Source organism: Electrophorus electricus, chromosome 7 (assembly GCF_041902795.1).
Source record: "Electrophorus electricus isolate QZ-2024a chromosome 7, ASM4190279v1, whole genome shotgun sequence".
NCBI lineage: Eukaryota > Metazoa > Chordata > Actinopteri > Gymnotiformes > Gymnotidae > Electrophorus > Electrophorus electricus.
In genome coordinates, this window is record NC_137503.1 from 12,062,142 (window position 1) to 12,079,864 (window position 17,723).

Sequence of the window (17,723 nt, forward strand, 5' to 3'; positions counted from 1 at the left end):
TGCTAATATATATATATATATATATATATATATATATATATATATATATATATATATATATATATTAGCATGATACAACTAGTAATATTGTACATTGTGCAAAAGGGCGTATATATTAACATGATACAAGTAGTAACCAAGTAGTAACAACTAGTAATATTATACATTGTGCAAAAGGGCGTATAAAATGTATGTAGGCGTCATAGGTTAACCGATAAATTCACAGCTATTTCGATATTTTGCCACAAAAAGTATCTCTTGCATCCAAAATATATCATGGTAAATAGGTTGACATATTACCATTCTAATAAATAAATACATAAATATATAAATTTAAGAAAGAAAATAGTATCACAGTAGTAAAGCAGTTGATAAATACACATGGTAAAGGTGGTATATGCTTAAATCTTTGATAAAGTGCAAAATTATACTGTTGCAACACTCACAATGATGGAGTGAATGATGGCGGCTATGATCAAAAGGGTGGTAGTTACTAATCTTAACTGCCAAGTGTTTCTGGAGTTGTTCCGCATGGTTGTGCCATCTAGTGGTAATGCGTGGAGTTTTTAACAGACCGTTCAGGCAAACGTCTTGGGCATAAAAGTCCATATTCTAAATTTCACATACTGTACCAAATATGACCTGGAAGTAGATCTAAATGTTGTTGTTGTTTGTTTTTTTTTATTGTTTCATTTTTATGTATATTTTAAGTGACTTATTTCTTTCAAGTACAACGTGTTCTGTAACTGCATATGCAGACAGCACATCACTTCTTTAAACTATTTTTCATGTAGCCATTAAAGTGACACAAGTCATTTTAAAATAATATAATAAACTTGTAAGCTACAGTATTAAGCTCATACTCTGTAAATAATCATATTTTCTTTATATCACATATCTACTATACATATGAAGCTAGTATTGGCTTTAAAACAAATACTTTTGTTTTAAATATTTGTATATGACCTATGAGGGCATGATTCCAAGCTACAATATTACATATGATCTCCCACCTCACACACCTTACAAATCATAGCAACAATACCTCCCAGCTAGAAAAGTGAGATACTAAATACTAATACTAAAATACTAAAGTGTAAACAAGAAATTTTGTTTGTGTGATAACTGTTTTTGATGTGACACACACACATGTGTGTGACAGCTGAGTCCACAGGTTCCAAGTCTACACATAGGCCTACACCACCACTACCACATCTCCCACCACACACACACACACACACACACACACACACACACACACACACACACACACACACACACACACACACACACACACACACACACACACACAGACAGAGTCATCAACATCATGATTCTGATTATCTGAGTTCAAGTATGACCTCACACTATCTCTCTTCTAGGACTCAACTGGTTGCTTGAATATAGGTTCTGCTTAAATAGTGATCCTGTGAGGGTTGTTGATGTCATTATTTTTAAAAATACTCTGGCAGAGCTTACGTAGTGGTATGTTTCTGAAATATGAAATCTGATGGAGAGAAGGATGCTAAGATACAGCAATTGATATTGGCTGACTTGATATTCATCAAATTGCACCAAATTGAATTTCTGTACATATGTATTTACTTAGTGTGTGTGTGTGTGTGTGTGTGTGTGTGTGTGTGTGTGTGTGTGTGTGTGTATGTATGTGTGTCCACCAGCCCTCCCAGCTAGATCACTGTCTGAAGTCAAAGTGAGATGTAAACAGTAAATAAGTGGACAGACTTCCAGTTTGTGTGACAAGTGTTTCTTGTGTGTGTGGTGAGGTAAAAAAAAAAAAAAAAACCACCTATAAAGAACCAATGGACCCAGCTGTCACTGTCATACTATAGCAACAGAGCTCGCTCTCTCTCTGTGTGTGTGTGTGTGTGTGTGTGTGTGTGTGTGTGTGTGTGTGTGTGTGTGTGTGTGTGTGTGTGTGTGTGTGTGTGTTAAAGGCATCTATTCAGGGCACCAGGAGGTCTATTGTGTTGAATATTGCCCCACACATCTTGCCTCAATCCCATATCCCCTTTTCCTGCTTCCACCCTGACACTTGCCTTCTTCCTTTAGCACTTTGTTTCAACTCCAGGTCAGAATTCTTATCAAGCTGAGCACACGAATGTGTGCATATGAATGTGTGTCATTATCTTTATTGAACCTCTTCACCAGTACACATTACAAGTCAGAGATCACAATTATCATGTAAAGCCAAGCCTTTTTAGCCTGGTGTGTAAAACATGAAGAGTTTAATGTGTACATATAATTTATATTGTTAAGAGTCCAAATTGACAGTGCTGCTGCTCTCATATAACACATTTTGTGTCACTCTGCTCTAAGATACCTGAGTAAATTGATGAAAGCAGCTAAATTACCTGCTGAATTGAGTGAGACGTGTTAGAACAGAAAAAGAATAAAATATGCAGTGCAGGAGTTCAGACACGACTTAGACCACTGTTGTAAATACGCACTAATCACAATAATTAGCACAAAAAAAGTTACGCTTAGTTAATAAACTCCAGTTATACTTATAATGAATTATTGCTATCTATTATTGCCCATGGTTTATTCAGCTTCTATATCTAATCAAAACAATGTAAGCGAGGATCTTGTTTGTGGCTTATGTATTTTTGTTTTGCATCCATGTATTATACCTGCATGTTTCCCCCATACTTTCCCCTTTCCATTACTCTGGTACAGGATGATTTATTCATCTCTTAATAAGACTTTCTCCCAGATGTGCTGAGGTATTTTAATGTACTTTTTAGCCAGCGGTTACTGTTGGTTTATGTGTTTTGATGCTTGCTGGTAATCTAAGGTTTGTTGAAAATCCTCTGAGATCAAAAATAACTGTCATCTCCTGTGGTCTTGCAGCTTGTTAAGTATTAATAAGATCCCCAGGGCGTGTGTAATGACACGGTTCTCTGGCTGCTTCATTTATTTTGATTTTGCAGCCTCATGATCCTTTTCCTTCTTTGGTATCGTCACTTCTCTGGTCCTCATGTCGACAGACAACAGGAACAGATTCCAGATGCAAATTTGACATTTAGAATCAACTCCAGACATTTGGTTAGCTCCCTTGTGCAGGAGCTAATGATACAGCAACACACAGCTGGCAAAGAAAACTAAGCAGCCATCTGTCCAATGAATTCTGATCCTCTAAAATTTGAATATTATGCATAAATGTCCTGTAACTCTAACACTGTTCACCTCATAGGAGCATGCATACTATAAAATTAAAGCTTACTTTTTGTAATTTCATAGTTATTCATATGATTTATTTCATAGCCAATGTATTAGGGGGACTGAGTCAAAACAATAAAATGATGTCATGCTTTTGCAAATAGATATTTTATTTATTTATTATTATTTACTTATTATGTTACTAACAGGAAAAGGTAACGGATCTTAAAAAAAGACCTCACAAACACTGAGAATCACACATTTGCCCACATGCAGGAATGAAACAGAGCTTGACACTGGTTTTGTTAACTGTTGAGTGAAAATGCGTTAACAGCCTCCATATGTCTGTAACACATATCCCCCACCACTCAAGACTTCAGCAGTACACTGTGACCGTTAACAAAGCCTTTGACAAGCAGACGCACTCAGCACGCCACACAATGGAGGGTGCCACTGAGTTTTCTGCTGCACTGAAAGCTTGAAGGTGGAGATGAGTGGGAGGGAAGGTGGTGGGTGAGTGAATTGACCTCGATGTGTTGGTACTACTGCAGTTTCGTGACCCTTTAATCTCGGGACCAGCCCCCTGGCGCAAACAGCTTTGTAAGGTGGATGCGTGGCACAGGGTGCCGCAAAGGGGGGAGGGAGGAGAAAATAAGACCACCGCCCCGTGAAGAATGGTGGGAGTGAGGTGGAAACCCCCAGGCTCCTGCTCCACACATGGCCCTTGCGTGAAAAGGGGACCTTTGCATTGTGAGAATGTCTCAATGGCTGTGGCACCTCATTTGTTGAAGACAAACGTTCTTCATAACATGAATGTTTTGTTCCTACAAACCAAACAGATTGAACCCATTAATCATCTATTTTTTGGGAGCACTTGTGAAAATTTTTCCTAATAGCCAAATAAAGAGAAAGGTCAGAAATTGTATGATTTCTTGCGATAATGTTCTACCAATGTTTTTTATATTTTGCTTTTCTTATCTAAATGTTTTCATATTGAGTGCTCTATCATCCAGATTAATGTCTGGTTGAACTTGTCTAAAATTTAAAAAAGAGATATTTTATTCAATTTCTATCTCATGAATATACATAATCACTCACACAATGCAGGCAGCCCCTAACCCCTTGAAAAAAGTCAGCTTGTGTTTGTCTCTCAGGTCAAGGGACTCTGACAGACTGCTGCACAAAGGAGACTTGACTTAAAAATTCCTCCACGTTGCCAGGCAATGCCATTGTCTGATGTATTTCGGTGTCTACATATTCATACTCCTTGAAGTCATTAGTAGTCATTCATTCATAGAGACACTCCCACTTGACCCTGCCCCTTTAATCGTGGGAACGCTGTAGGTAGGCTAGGTTGGGCAAACATTTTGAACACGTATTAAAAGTATCCTCAAACGTATATTTATAACTCTCCCCTTCTTAATCCGGTTATGTGCAGATATAGCCAAAATTCGGGGGGAAAAAAAGGCTGTAGTTCAATTTTACACTTTTATCATACATCATTCTAGGTATATCTTTCGACTTTTTTAGACAAGGGTAGCTTTTAGACGGAACTAGACAAAAGAACATAAATTAGCCTAGAACTCATCAGCGTTAAAATAACAACCATTGTAATTTTGCAATGTCTAATCTTTAAACATTTTCTATATGTTACATTTGTCTTTCATCTTTACAGTCTTACGGCCGTTTGTGTACACAGACAACTTTACTCTTGTCTCAAACTGTGCGATTGCAAACATCCGAAACACATTTCACAGGTGCAGGAAGCTTAACCACTAAACACCCACGCGCTTTGCTCCACCCTACACCATATATGACACTGGGGCCACATTCCAGGGGGAGGAGTTAGTGACATTCCGTACTCATGAATGAGATCCTGGCTCTCAGTGTGGTGAAGTTGAGTGCGCACACTGGAACCGACGGCAGTTCTCAAATGAGTCCTGGAAGTTGAAAGTTAAAAACGAGAATGGATTACCGTCGTGTACAGATTTTCTTTCTGTTCTTTTATTTATTTATTAACAATGTATTTAATGTAATTCAATCCAAGGAACGTAAGTAGCTTTTACTTACCTATTTAAAATGATCTTTAGTTGTTTGAAAATTCAAATTGTATTTTTCATTTCGGATTTTCTGTTTTTCAGAAATTATTTTAACAATCGATTTAATATTTATAATACCATTTTAGCAGCATTAGCATTAAAATTAAAAGTTTCCAACCATATTCAGTCTATTATATCTTTTCATACTATATGCCTGCTATGAAGTTACTTGTCAATTACTTGTACTGTATAATGTGCCTTGTATTTTGAATTGGTTTCCCTCAGACATGCTGCTTGATATGAAGGCATCTGGAGGAGAACTAGGGTGGCTGACCCTACCTAATGAAGAAGGGGTGAGTATTTGAAACTTTGCATTTTGTATATTGTATTTCATGTTTATGTGCATGAGGCAATGATCTAGCTACTTCTCTTAAAACATGAATCACTGAGAGTCACATTTCCTCTTATGTAATGATAAAATTTCCAGTTGTTCAAATTAGATTTGGTTTGGACCCAAATTTGTTTTTGTCCTTGTAATTCTTTTCCTTATCTATAATTTCTCTTACATATTCTTTTTAATTTCTTTATCAAATGTCATTTTATTATTTCTTGATAAAAGCAGTTCATAACCTGTCCATTATTTCAGGCCAATAATAGTTGTTGGGTTTTTTTCAGGCCAGTAATCCTAAAACAATAAGAAAGTTCTCATTTGCCTTATAATATGGCTTCATCTGTGTCTAGAATATCAGATCTATGTCATATATAAAAGTATGTTTCTTTGGCAGTTCACAAAGTTCAGTTTATCCCATGAACAGTGGTATGGCTTAATGAATACCACGAACGGTGTTATATACAGTAGGAAAAAAGAAAGACACCAAGCCCTGTGTTAGAGGGAGCACGCTATCCGCTATCTTTAGTCATGTGGTTTCCTTTCTGAGGGTCCAGAGGAAATGGAGACGTGGTCAGGGGCAGCGAGTGAGCCATTTTGCTTCTGTGAGGCATTGGGGATTACGAGAATCCTCTGTGGATTCCCGCTGTCACCCAAAGACCTCATGAGAGATTTACACTCCAAGTCTGTCCTGTCCTTAAAGACAGCTCTACTGAAGGGTTTAAGGGCAAGTTTGAGGCATTCACACTGTCAGGCTGGGGGGTGGGGGACTTAATTACACTTTTGGTGCCTAGTCCTGTCATTTTTTCTTTCTGATGTTGGAGGCCTCTCCTTGGTCCTCTGAGCTTTTGAGCCACTGTGTCCACATGAGGCCTTTGAGGTCTGCTGAAGTGCTTTTGGGAGAGAAAAGAGAGTATTACATATTAAGAGAGGGAAGAGGAAAGAAAGAGGAGTATCGTTATTTGGTGGAAGCCAGTTTGTATTTGCTCTCTTTGATACACCTTGAGTAGGCCTTCAGGGAAATATATGTTTAGACATGTAATCTCCACACCCACATGTAGATGTCTGAAGTTACAAATGATATGCAAGATTGTGAGAGTGAATTATGAGTTTGTCTGCTGAAGTGCCATACATGTAAATGTAAATTTGCATTATATTATAATAATGAAATTATTGACAACTGGAGTATATTTTCTTCCTCACACATAATGTACATGTGCTAATGTTGTCATATACTAATTCCGCTCTCCCCCCACCCCTTCTCTCTCAGTGGGAAATAGTCCAGACAGTGGTGAATGGCTCGCTCCTTTACACTTACAGTGTGTGTAATGTAGCTAGTGACTCTGAGCAGGACAACTGGCTTCGCACCACCTTCATCCAACGCCCTGTGGAGGCCTCGCGCGTCTCAGTGGAGCTGCGTTTTGTCGTACGTGATTGCAACACCTTTGGTGGCACCTCCCCCACCTGCCGTGAGACATTTGGCCTCTACCTGTCTGAAACCGACACGGATGTGGGCACGAACTTCCGTAAGGGTCAATTCCGGAAGATCGCCACAGTGGCCCCTAATGAGGTGACAGCGAACCGGGGAGGCGGGCGGCCGTCTGTGCGCGTGAATGTGGAGACCCGGAGCATCGGCCTGCTCTCCAGACGAGGCTTTTACTTGGCCTTCCAAGACATGGGGGCCTGTGTGGCTCTCCTTGGAGTGAGAGTCTTCTACACCACATGCCCAGCCACACTGCGCAGCCTGGCCTCTTTCCCAGAGAGAGTGACTGCAGGGACCCTGGCTGAGGTGGAGGGCACTTGCGTAAAGAATGCTGTGGTAGCCAGTCAGGCAGCTCCTCGTATGTACTGCACCGCCGACGGAGAGTGGGTCGTGCCCGTGGGACAGTGTCACTGCAGAGCTGGCTACCAGGCTGTGGGCCAGACCTGCAGAGGTAAGAGAAGTTTGTGTAAGTCTAGATGATGTTTTAGGGGGAGTTCTATATGAAATAGTACTAACAGTATTGTGATTCAAGATTACTCAAGTACATTTTAAACTTTTTTTTAATGTTAGTTTCCAAAAAATTGTTTCTCATGTTGTATTGAACATATGATTAACTGACTTTTTTGTCATTTGTTGACTCTTTATATCCTTGGATGAGGTGATTTATCTAACTAATTAAAAACAAAACCCTTTAGTGTGGCAATATAGTCAGGGTTCAGACAGTTGAGGAACAACTGCAGTGCTTTGTGGGTGGGCTGCCAAAGCATGTTTCTGAATGAATGTGTGTGCTAAGATGACTTGGTGTGTACTGTGGTTACCACAGAGCTGTGTGAGGAGCTACTTATATGTGGGGGAACATTACTTCAGCCTAAAGGAATGTCAGCCTTGTCCACACCCTCTCACCTGCTTGTATTTTATATCCGATTTGCGTGTGTGTTTAGTGCTTTTAGCTTCCTTCCGGAAGATAGAAGATACCATGTTACCAGTGGGGAGGAAGGTGTGTGTGTGCTTGTGCATGTTTGTGCATTTGTGTGAGTGGGGGGATTAGTTAATAGATTTCTTAGATAAAAATGAATAATTGGATCCTAAATTGAGTTTACTTAGTTACTTATTTATTTTTTAAGAGAAAGAAATTCAGCTAAATCGTTTTTCCTTGGGGGTGTGCGAAATGAATAACCTGGGTTGAGCTAGGTTGGCCTTCCTGGATTGATGTTACATTTAGGAACTTAGGAACTGAGGGGAGTTTTCCGCAGGCTCAACTTGTGCATAGATTCTCATGTCATCAGGCAGCTGATATGACTCAGTGTGGCTGTGAAGCATTACCTGAATACTAACTTGTTTCTGTGTGTGAGTTTCTATGACTACACCTCACCACAGATTACAGGGAAGGCTTGGCACACCCATGCTACACTGACTCACTTATCACATAATTGAGGGCTGTAGATGTCTGGGTGCCTTTTGTAGTGGTGGGAAATATGAGTTTAACCCCATTGTGCTGAAATGTAGGCTTTTTATCTGCTGGGCAGCTGCAACCCTAAACCCTATCAAAAAGGCAGGAGGTTGGTTTGTGAATTTCATTCCACAATTTATGTACTTATCAAAACATGGAAATTTTAGTTTTTATTCTTTATTCTTAAAAAGTGACATTCCAGTTCTATCTTAAAAATGCAGAGGAACTAGAAATCTACTCCTGCTTGGCATTTCTCCCACTGTAGCAAAATGAAAAAACAACAAAATACAGTCCTACAAAAACACTCACATTTTATCATTCATAAAGTGAGCATACAGGCTAATTGAGCATACCGGCTATTGTAAGGTTCAGCTATGCATATGTAGATCATAAAGCAGGGCAAGCTCAGGAAAGGAAGCATAGCTTCTGTTGCTTTAATAGGATCCACCAGGTTGCACCTGAAACAGACATTGGGTGCATTAGGGAATGGGAAGTGCTTCAGTTGTATTTGATGCCATAGAGAATGGTATCCACATGTTTGTCAGCATTCCCACATTTCCAGGAGACGTTATGAATATTTTTGCTACCTTTGGTGTGATGAATGAGTGAGGAGCCCTGGAGGAAGGATGTGTTATGAGAGGGGCATCTTGTTATCTTTCAATGATGGCACAGGTCAGGAATGACAGAACAAGTCCAGACTCCACAGGTGGAGTTTCTTTCCTTTGTTCTTTTACATCACTTCTGCACTTCTCATTGTCGGGATGAATGCTTTCTATTCCCCAACGGATGTTCGTGCATTCATTTTTATGTCACTCACTTATCACTTTATGGTTTGTAGCATTTATAGTTTTGAAAGCCATGCAGTCATTAAAAGTAAATAGGTAAACTAGCCTGGAGCAGAAGGCCTCATAACATTGAGGGAAAGAGAAGGTGCTTAACCCCAAACAACCAATGAGACAATAAATTTGTTAGTGTCATTGTTCCCTTCTGAGTTTTACGACTGGCTTTTTATGCATGACTTCTGTCCTTCCAGGCTTATCGCCACCTGCCAGCCTTGGTAAGGCATGATTGTGATTGGTTGCCAGGCTGGAGAGGGGGGTATTGGCTAATTTGAACAGAAGTTTGAAGGAACTGAGTGGAACACTGAGTAGAGGAGTTGGGGGTGGAGTGTGTGTGTGTAGGGGGGGGGGGGTATGTCTAATTTTGTGACTGCCTAATTTTCTAGTTTATATATTACTTTCTATATGCAATGTAAGATTGAGTTTTCAAAGAAGATAACATTTTAGTGTGACGCATGTAATCATGGAATGTGTTTTATATAGTGCATTAATGAACTTAAAATACTGATTAGGTACCATAAGTAATGTAGCCAAGAAATTAGTAAAGATTAGTGCAAAAGTAGTTTGTTTGCCATCGAAGTGTTCTAAATGGGAAAATAATGTGTGGATTTTTTTCTATCACAGAAGAACTTCCAGTTAACTTGTAGGTTTAAAAAAACCTACAACCTACATTCCTAAGTCTTTCAAGACCAGTAATTTTGCTCTGTCACATTCCATTTACACTGGAGGAATTGTTGCTTTAACTGTTGACTCTTCCACCCACAGATCTCTCACTAGTCCCTTTGTGTATAAAATTGTTTATGATGATATGACTTCAGAGGGCAAGGTCTCCTCCAAAGCATGGCACATTCAACCTTATCTGGGTTGCCAGCTGTCCATGCCATGTTCCTAGTATCAGGCTCTTTTTTCCACTTGGGTGAGGGAGAAGACAACTCATACTTGGTCATTTTTCTTCACTCTTCCTCCACAGTGTCTCTGATGTTCACCATAGCAGTGTCCACCCACATTATATCCCAAGGCAAAGGGTCCACAGCTCATTTCAGTCAGCTTGTGTTGCCGACAGTGACATAAGATAAACGACAATTATGAGTGAACCACCTACGTATTTGTACTGTGTTGTATGTGGTCTTGTCAAGCATGTTGGATATGAACAAAAGATGTGAACAAAGCGATTGGATGTGAACAAAGTCAGAGTTTTGTGATGCCTGGGAATCTGTGTTTAAACCAGCATGCACTGATTTGCATTCAGTTTAGTTAGGGAGTTTTAGTTTGGGCTCCAAGCAGCTTTCTGTGAACAGACGTGGACATTAGGATGGAAGAATGAAATGGGAGTTTTTCTCTCACTTGCAACTTCAAACAAAATGGAAAGGGAGGCTACTTTTCTTATGCGAACATCCCTTCCACCCCCACCATACATGGCGCTCTCTCCCACTCAAACACAGAGCAAATACACAAACCCCCACAGAAAATCCCCTCGAGAGAACGTCAGTCAGCGTTCCTTAAGCCCCAGTGCTATTCACAAAAACACACACCCCTGCACCACCTACTGCTCATCAAACTGAAACTCCATCCTTTTGTTTGAGGTGATGGCTGAAAGCCTGACTCACAGGAGGTCATGGACTCTTTCAAAAGAGGCATGCCTCTGAAGAATACATAGTCATCCATGAATCCATTTTGTAAGCCAATGAGTTTCTCATGCTCATTAAAAGTACATAACAGTACATAAACAACAGCACCAGCATTTCTGCTGCTGTGTTCTTGTGCTCCACAGTCATGACCCCTACGTTCCCTTTGTTAATTGTTATTAGCATTGTCCCGTCACAATTTTTTCTGAGTTCCTGCATGCTGGCATGTCCTCATCCCTTGCCACAGGAAGGAAAGGAGGAGAGGATGAAACTTATACACACTTGCGATTCCCGCATCCTGTTTTGTCCAAACGGACGTCCACACAGGCCCGTATAGCTCACCTGCGGGGCTCAAAACATTTCTGCAATTCTGCTTTTAATTCGGAGTTTAAACATGTTGGCTGTTTCCTACGCCCAGAAGCACTTCTCTTTTGTTGGAATCTTGAGTCACGACAGGTCTCTTGTCCTGGTGTGATAAGTATGGGCTGTGAGGATTTGTGTTCTTGTTGATTGATTCGTCCTGTCTGTAACTTAGCTGGTGTGAATCCATTTGCACCTATTGTTCTAGCCTGAATGGGAGAGAGGATAGCAGTGGTGTCCTGCAGTTCTGTCCCTTAATAAGAAGTTGTGAATTTTGATAGAAACTCAGTAACATTTGTGGCGAAGGATATTTTTCAATATGTGTATCTGTATTTAACTCTTATGTACAGAGGGTACTTGAAGGGTGAATGTATAGAGACTAGAAAATGAGACTTTAGAGAAAACACACAGTGGTATAGTGGAGAAACAGTTACATTGTGGTAATGCAAATGAAAGCCATAAATCTTCAGGATGTCTGTCCTATATTTGCATATTGGCATTTAGCTACATGACTCGTGCAGAACTTCATCTTTCTCATCTTTGTTTTCTAGCATGTGAAGCAGGCTTCTACAAGAGCACTGATTCCAGCGAGCCATGCCAAGTCTGTCCAGCCAACACCCAGATCTCAGGGCCCGGGGCCCTCCTGTGTCCTTGCATGGAGGGCTTCTACCGAGCAGCCACAGAACCTGACTCTACTCCCTGCTCAGGTGAGTGCTGCAGACCGAGGTGCTTTGATTAGACCTCGCAATGCTTTAATATTTACAATGTATGTCATGCACAATCCTGCTGTGTTTCATATGCTCTGCGGGAAAAACAGAAGTCATCTTAAAGTCTTAAAATTCACCCCCTTAGGTCCACCAGGTCCCCCAGAAGAGCTGACATACACGCCTCTCCTCGCTGGGAGCTTACAACTGACCTGGAGACCCCCAGATAACACTGGCGGCAGAAGTGACATCACCTACAGTGTGGGGTGTGAGCGTTGTGACGGTGCCCAGTGTGTGCCATGTGAAGGGAGGGTGCGGTTTGAGCCCAGAAAGGTGCCTCTGGAGAACCCAGAGGTGACTGTCAGTGAGTTGGAGCCTCTTGTGAACTACACGTTCACAGTGGAAGCCTCAAATGGAGTGTCCCAGTTCAGCCATGACAGAGCCAGTGCCAGCCTTGTTGCTGTGCTACAATTCACTGGTAAGACCTTTAGCTGGTAGTCTATGTTCATAAATTAGGCATTATGAGTAGAAGAACTTATGAGGTAGATGTAACACAACAAAGCCTGTATGTACTGACTAAAACAGTTGAAATACGCTGAAATCACAGACATATTTCTCATCACAGACCCTCCCAAGGTTACGTTCCTCAGAGTAATGGACCGAACGCCTACTAGTCTGTCACTGTCCTGGGCTGTGGATCACCGCATGCTCTTGCACCACACTCCTCTCTATGAGCTGATGTACCGCATTAAGGTACAGATGTTAACCACCAGTCACCTACAGCTGTTCTTGCTTTCTTTATTTCTTGTGTTGGTTTTTTTTTTGGGTTTTTTTTGCGCACCTCAACAAAATGTCTTCCGTTGACTCTTCCACATAGGAGGATCAGGGAGAGCAGGACGTCACCACATACACCGTTCTGAAACTGGAGAAGAACTCTGTCCAGGTTAGCGACCTCTTGCCAGGCACTTCGTATTTGTTTCGTGTTCAGACCCTAACACCAGAGGGCCATCCCAGCAGTAACAGTGCAGAGTACGAGTTTGAGACATTGCCTTTGGGTAAGTATGTGTGTGTATATACACAATTGTGTGCTTGTAACCTTTTTGGCCTCATATACTACTGAAGCAGAAAGTATGCAATGAATTGTTTGATTCCTGTCCAACAGCTGAATCACAAACTCAGAGCAGCTCCATGATTGTCATGGGAGCCATCGCTGGAGGTGGAGTTATGTTGCTTGTTGTGGTGGTTATTTTACTTCTCCACAAAAGGTTAGAGATGTCTTGATCTTTTTTCTCCTCTCCCCTTTCCTCCTGACTACAGCCTTATCATATCTCTTCCTCAGGGCAGCTAGCCTCACACTCTCCACCCAGTGGCCTCCTGTTTACATTCCTGCTTTGATGTGAAGCTATTCTCATTAAAGAGCTTGATAGTCACTAATGTGCAATAATTTTGAACTTGCCTTTTCTGTTATCAGGAGGTTAAATTCAAACATTCGACAAAGAACAGGAGGCAATTACTTTTCCTGTCCAGGTATGAAAAATCTCAACTCAATTTTCCTGCAAGTGCACTACAGTTGTGTACCATTTGAGCCACTGTATGTTACTACCATATATATCATGGTCTAAAAATATGCTCTCACTCTGCAACAGAAAAATGTCAGCCTCTGAAGATGTATGTAGACCCACACACTTATGAGGACCCCTGCACAGCTGTTCTCAAATTTGCCAGTGAGATTCACCCAAATTACATTACAAAGCAGAAAGTCATCGGGGCAGGTAAACTGGGAAATAATGATGTCTCTACATCTACACTTTATCACATACTTTTCTGATTATATTAAACCATTTAAAATAGGGGAAGTCACATTGTTTCGAATTCATTTGTATGGAAGTCACTTCTTCATGCATTTAATTTATTTCCATTTGATATGTAGAAGCAAGTCATCAGTTGTGCCTCTCTCTCACCCCATAGGAGAGTTTGGTGAAGTGTTCCGCGGTGTGCTGAGGTTGCCCGGGCGCAATGAGGTTGCCGTAGCGATAAAGACCCTGAAGCCGGGCTACACGGAGAAGCAGCGGCAGGACTTCCTGAGTGAAGCCAGCATCATGGGCCAGTTCTCCCACCACAACATCATACGTCTGGAGGGAGTTGTCACTAAATGTACGTGTCAACTCTATCACCACAGCTCCCGGACCACCCACTCACACGATTCATTCCACATGTACAGCATGTCGTTTTGTAAAGGCAGACAACTGTTTGCCATGTTCTGATTCAGTTTTTCAACTGTTTTCTCTTCAGATAAACATGCCATGATTATCACTGAGTACATGGAGAATGGGGCTCTGGATCAGTATCTGCGGGTGTGTCACACTCACAAGATCATAGTCTTTTCCCGTACACCAATATCCTTGAGAAATCTTATGCATGCCATACATTCATCTCTCTCTTTAACTGAATGCACAGGATCATGATGGGGAGTTTTCCTCCTACCAGCTGGTGGGCATGCTCAGTGGTATAGCAGCGGGGATGAAGTATCTCTCAGATATGAACTATGTGCACAGAGATCTTGCTGCACGGAACATCCTTGTCAATGGCAGCTTGGAGTGTAAGGTGTCCGACTTTGGCCTGTCTCGTGTGCTGGAAGACTATCCAGAGGGCACTTACACGACCACTGTGAGCTTCCTAATTACTCAGCTTTATTACCATAAAAATCTAACTAGCTGAAATTAGAATGGTACAGTACTGAATAATGCCTTATGCACTTAATGTGTAAAATCCCAACCTTTCCCCTGTTTTTTAGGGTGGAAAAATTCCTATTCGCTGGACGGCACCAGAGTCTATAGCGTACAGAAAGTTTACCTCAGGCAGTGATGTATGGAGTTTTGGTATAGTCATGTGGGAAGTGATGGCATTTGGAGAAAGACCCTATTGGGACATGAGCAACCATGAGGTACACCTTTAAACCCTAAATGGTTTTAGTGCATATTCCTTGCTTACGATACACCCTCATTAACAAAACATCCTGCAGCCAGTGAACACTACAACGTGGTGTCATGTTAATCCATACACATCAATCTGGATTCGTATAAGGAAGTCAGAATTTAATAATGTTTGGTGAGGCATAATGTTGGGTGTGGCTTTTCTCAGCGGGGAACTGACCTTTCCTCCTGGTTCCACCTCAGGTAATGAAGGCCATAAACGAAGGGTTCCGGCTGCCGGCGCCAATGGACTGCCCTTCGGCCGTCTACCAGCTGATGCTGCAATGCTGGATGCAGGAGCGCTGCAAGCGGCCGCGCTTTAGTGATATTGTTAGCTTGCTGGACAAGCTCCAGAGTAGCCCCGATTCCCTTGCCAACATCGCCAACATCGACCTGCGGTGAGTCTACAGATACGTCAGTCAGGAGGAACGATGGAGGAAGACAAAAAGACACTAATTTAAACTGAGCACAAAAACAATAATTAAAAAGATAAAAATGTCCTTGGTATGATGGAAGAGGTTTAGGTGTGTGTGTGTGTGTGTGTGCGTGTGTGTGTTTGTCGCTCTTTATGACACCCTGTACAAATGAGTTTTATTGTTCTGTAATGTATGTTGATCTAATAATCTTTTCACTCCATTAGGGTGTCTATTCGCCTGCCTAGTACTAGTGGAAACGATGGTGGCCCATTCAGGTCCGTAGATGAATGGTTGGAGTCTATGAAGATGGGACAGTATAAGCAAACCTTTGCCCATGCAGGAATCACATCTATGGAGCAGGTGTTGCTCTTGAAGACAGAGTAAGCAAATAGACATACACATACCAGACACACACACAAGCACAGCTTCACTAATACAATGTCTTAATGAAAATGCAATATGATCTGTTATTCCCCGTGCGTCTCCTGCTCAACCCTCTTTCTGATCTTGTTCTCTTGGATAGGGATATCAAGAAGATTGGTGTGCACTTACCAGGTCACCAGAAAAGAATGGCTTATAGCATTCTGGGTCTGCAAGAGCCCACTGGTCCCATGGATGTGTTTGCAGTGTGACACCCTTTACAGTGTCCTGACCTCTTCATGAGCAGAAGCAATCTCAAACCTTAAATTGGACTTGCACTGGGCTGGTTGAGAAATACCAGAAAAACTGACCTGTAAATCATTGCAGACATTGAATGGACTCCCCTTATGACAGACTGGACCAATTAACTCCTGAATAATGACTGAAAATGGCTGATATTTTCACTGTTATTTTTCTATGTATGTTAATTGGTATGTATTTTATAACTGCCAGTTTTGTGTCAGAAAGACCCTTTTTTGGTGCCCTTATTTCAAATATTGGTGAAACTGAAAGCCATAGTAATGAATTGCCTGTCATGGGCTGCTTTTTGATTATAAGTTTGCGGGCATTTTAGCCTGATGTTCATTCACCCATGATTGAAATACTACAGCACAAATGCCAAGGACTTGTGCTAAACTGTTAGACCGCAGGGTGTTGCAATACAATGACATACCTTTTGTGGGACTGAAGTCTGATTTAGTTTGATGACATTGAAAATGTTAAAAGCTAGCTATGAAATCTACAAACATATAACCATATAGACAATTTCAGCAAAATATATCTGAATGGCCATTATGAGAGACAATATGTTTACATCTCTTGTTTCAGCTCTTTTTGGTTTTATTTAATATTTATTGTGTTTTTTAATTTATTGTATGTGCACACTTATTAAATATGTTTATTCTATATGTTCTGTACTGTTTAGTTGTAATAAAATATTTTGCATTGTACCAAGTTGTCTGTGAACTGAAGTGTAATACAAGTAGCCAACTTAGTTTTTTATTTGTAGAAGAATTAGGCTGTTACATTTCCATTAAGACATGGGCCTACAATTCAAATGATCACAGCTACAGTGTGATAATATAGGGCTAATTTAGGTACAGACTTTTTTTTTAAGAAGCTACAAGACAACAATCCAAATCCTTGCCATCTGATAATATTATTTACAATTTTATGTTCAAGAGTTGTGTTTCAAAAGGATCACTTCAAATATGATGTTATATTGGTTGTATTCTCCTCAGTATCTAAAAAAATTCTGGGTTCTGTGAAGTTGGAGAATAATATAAACTTTTTGTCTAAATTCTCTTAATTACTATGATCTTTTGTCATTTTGTCTTTTGTGATTTTTATACATTCTTGCTACAAAGATTCGATTCTGCTGCATTTATTTATTTTAGCTCAGTTTAGGTGGTTTTGCATTAAACAGCTGGCAATGTTATAGTTTTACTCTTCCTTTTAATTTTCCTTAGTGGATATATCTTAACTACTCTGTCCCATGGTATTTGAGATACAAAAGGACATTTGAAATACATGCTACAAATGACATAAATACATAATAAGCTATGAAATGTATCCAAAATACTAAATATTTATTCTATTCTATTACAGCACTAGTAGAACAATACATCCAGCAAGTCAAACCAGATGAACACTGTACATGTTGTACATACTGCCAACAGTAATAGTTTGAATCAATATTTAACTACTACATAAATTAATTTATTTAAACAATTTAGAATAAACACCAACATGATGGTGTAGGGGCAGCACTTGTGAAACTAAATCAGCACACAGGCTAGGCTTACTAATAGCTGCAATGTTCATTTACGAACGTAACACATTTACAC

At 40.5% G+C, this 17,723-nt stretch overlaps 1 protein-coding gene across 1 annotated transcript; it reads left to right on the top strand.

Moving 5' to 3' along the window:
- The first annotated feature begins 5,077 nt into the window (after positions 1–5,077).
- On the top strand, positions 5,078–16,826 carry epha2a (eph receptor A2 a). Its single transcript, XM_027010900.3, has 17 exons — positions 5,078–5,231; positions 5,505–5,572; positions 6,878–7,541; positions 11,916–12,071; positions 12,217–12,546; positions 12,694–12,821; positions 12,946–13,123; positions 13,231–13,333; positions 13,540–13,595; positions 13,715–13,840; positions 14,037–14,222; positions 14,361–14,422; positions 14,526–14,735; positions 14,863–15,012; positions 15,245–15,438; positions 15,681–15,836; positions 15,980–16,826. Exons 1-17 carry the CDS (start codon positions 5,147–5,149, stop codon positions 16,086–16,088), a joined length of 2,961 nt encoding a protein of 986 aa, XP_026866701.2. The 5' UTR covers positions 5,078–5,146; the 3' UTR covers positions 16,089–16,826.
- The last annotated feature ends 897 nt before the right edge of the window (positions 16,827–17,723 follow it).

Bases quoted from the DNA above. Each gene is read 5' to 3' on its own strand.
- epha2a (XM_027010900.3), top strand. From the start codon at position 5,147: ATGGATTACCGTCGTGTACAGATTTTCTTTCTGTTCTTTTATTTATTT. The intron at 12,822-12,945 runs GTACAGATGTTA...TCTTCCACATAG, and splicing joins AGCTGATGTACCGCATTAAG to GAGGATCAGGGAGAGCAGGA. The intron at 13,124-13,230 runs GTAAGTATGTGT...CCTGTCCAACAG, and splicing joins GTTTGAGACATTGCCTTTGG to CTGAATCACAAACTCAGAGC.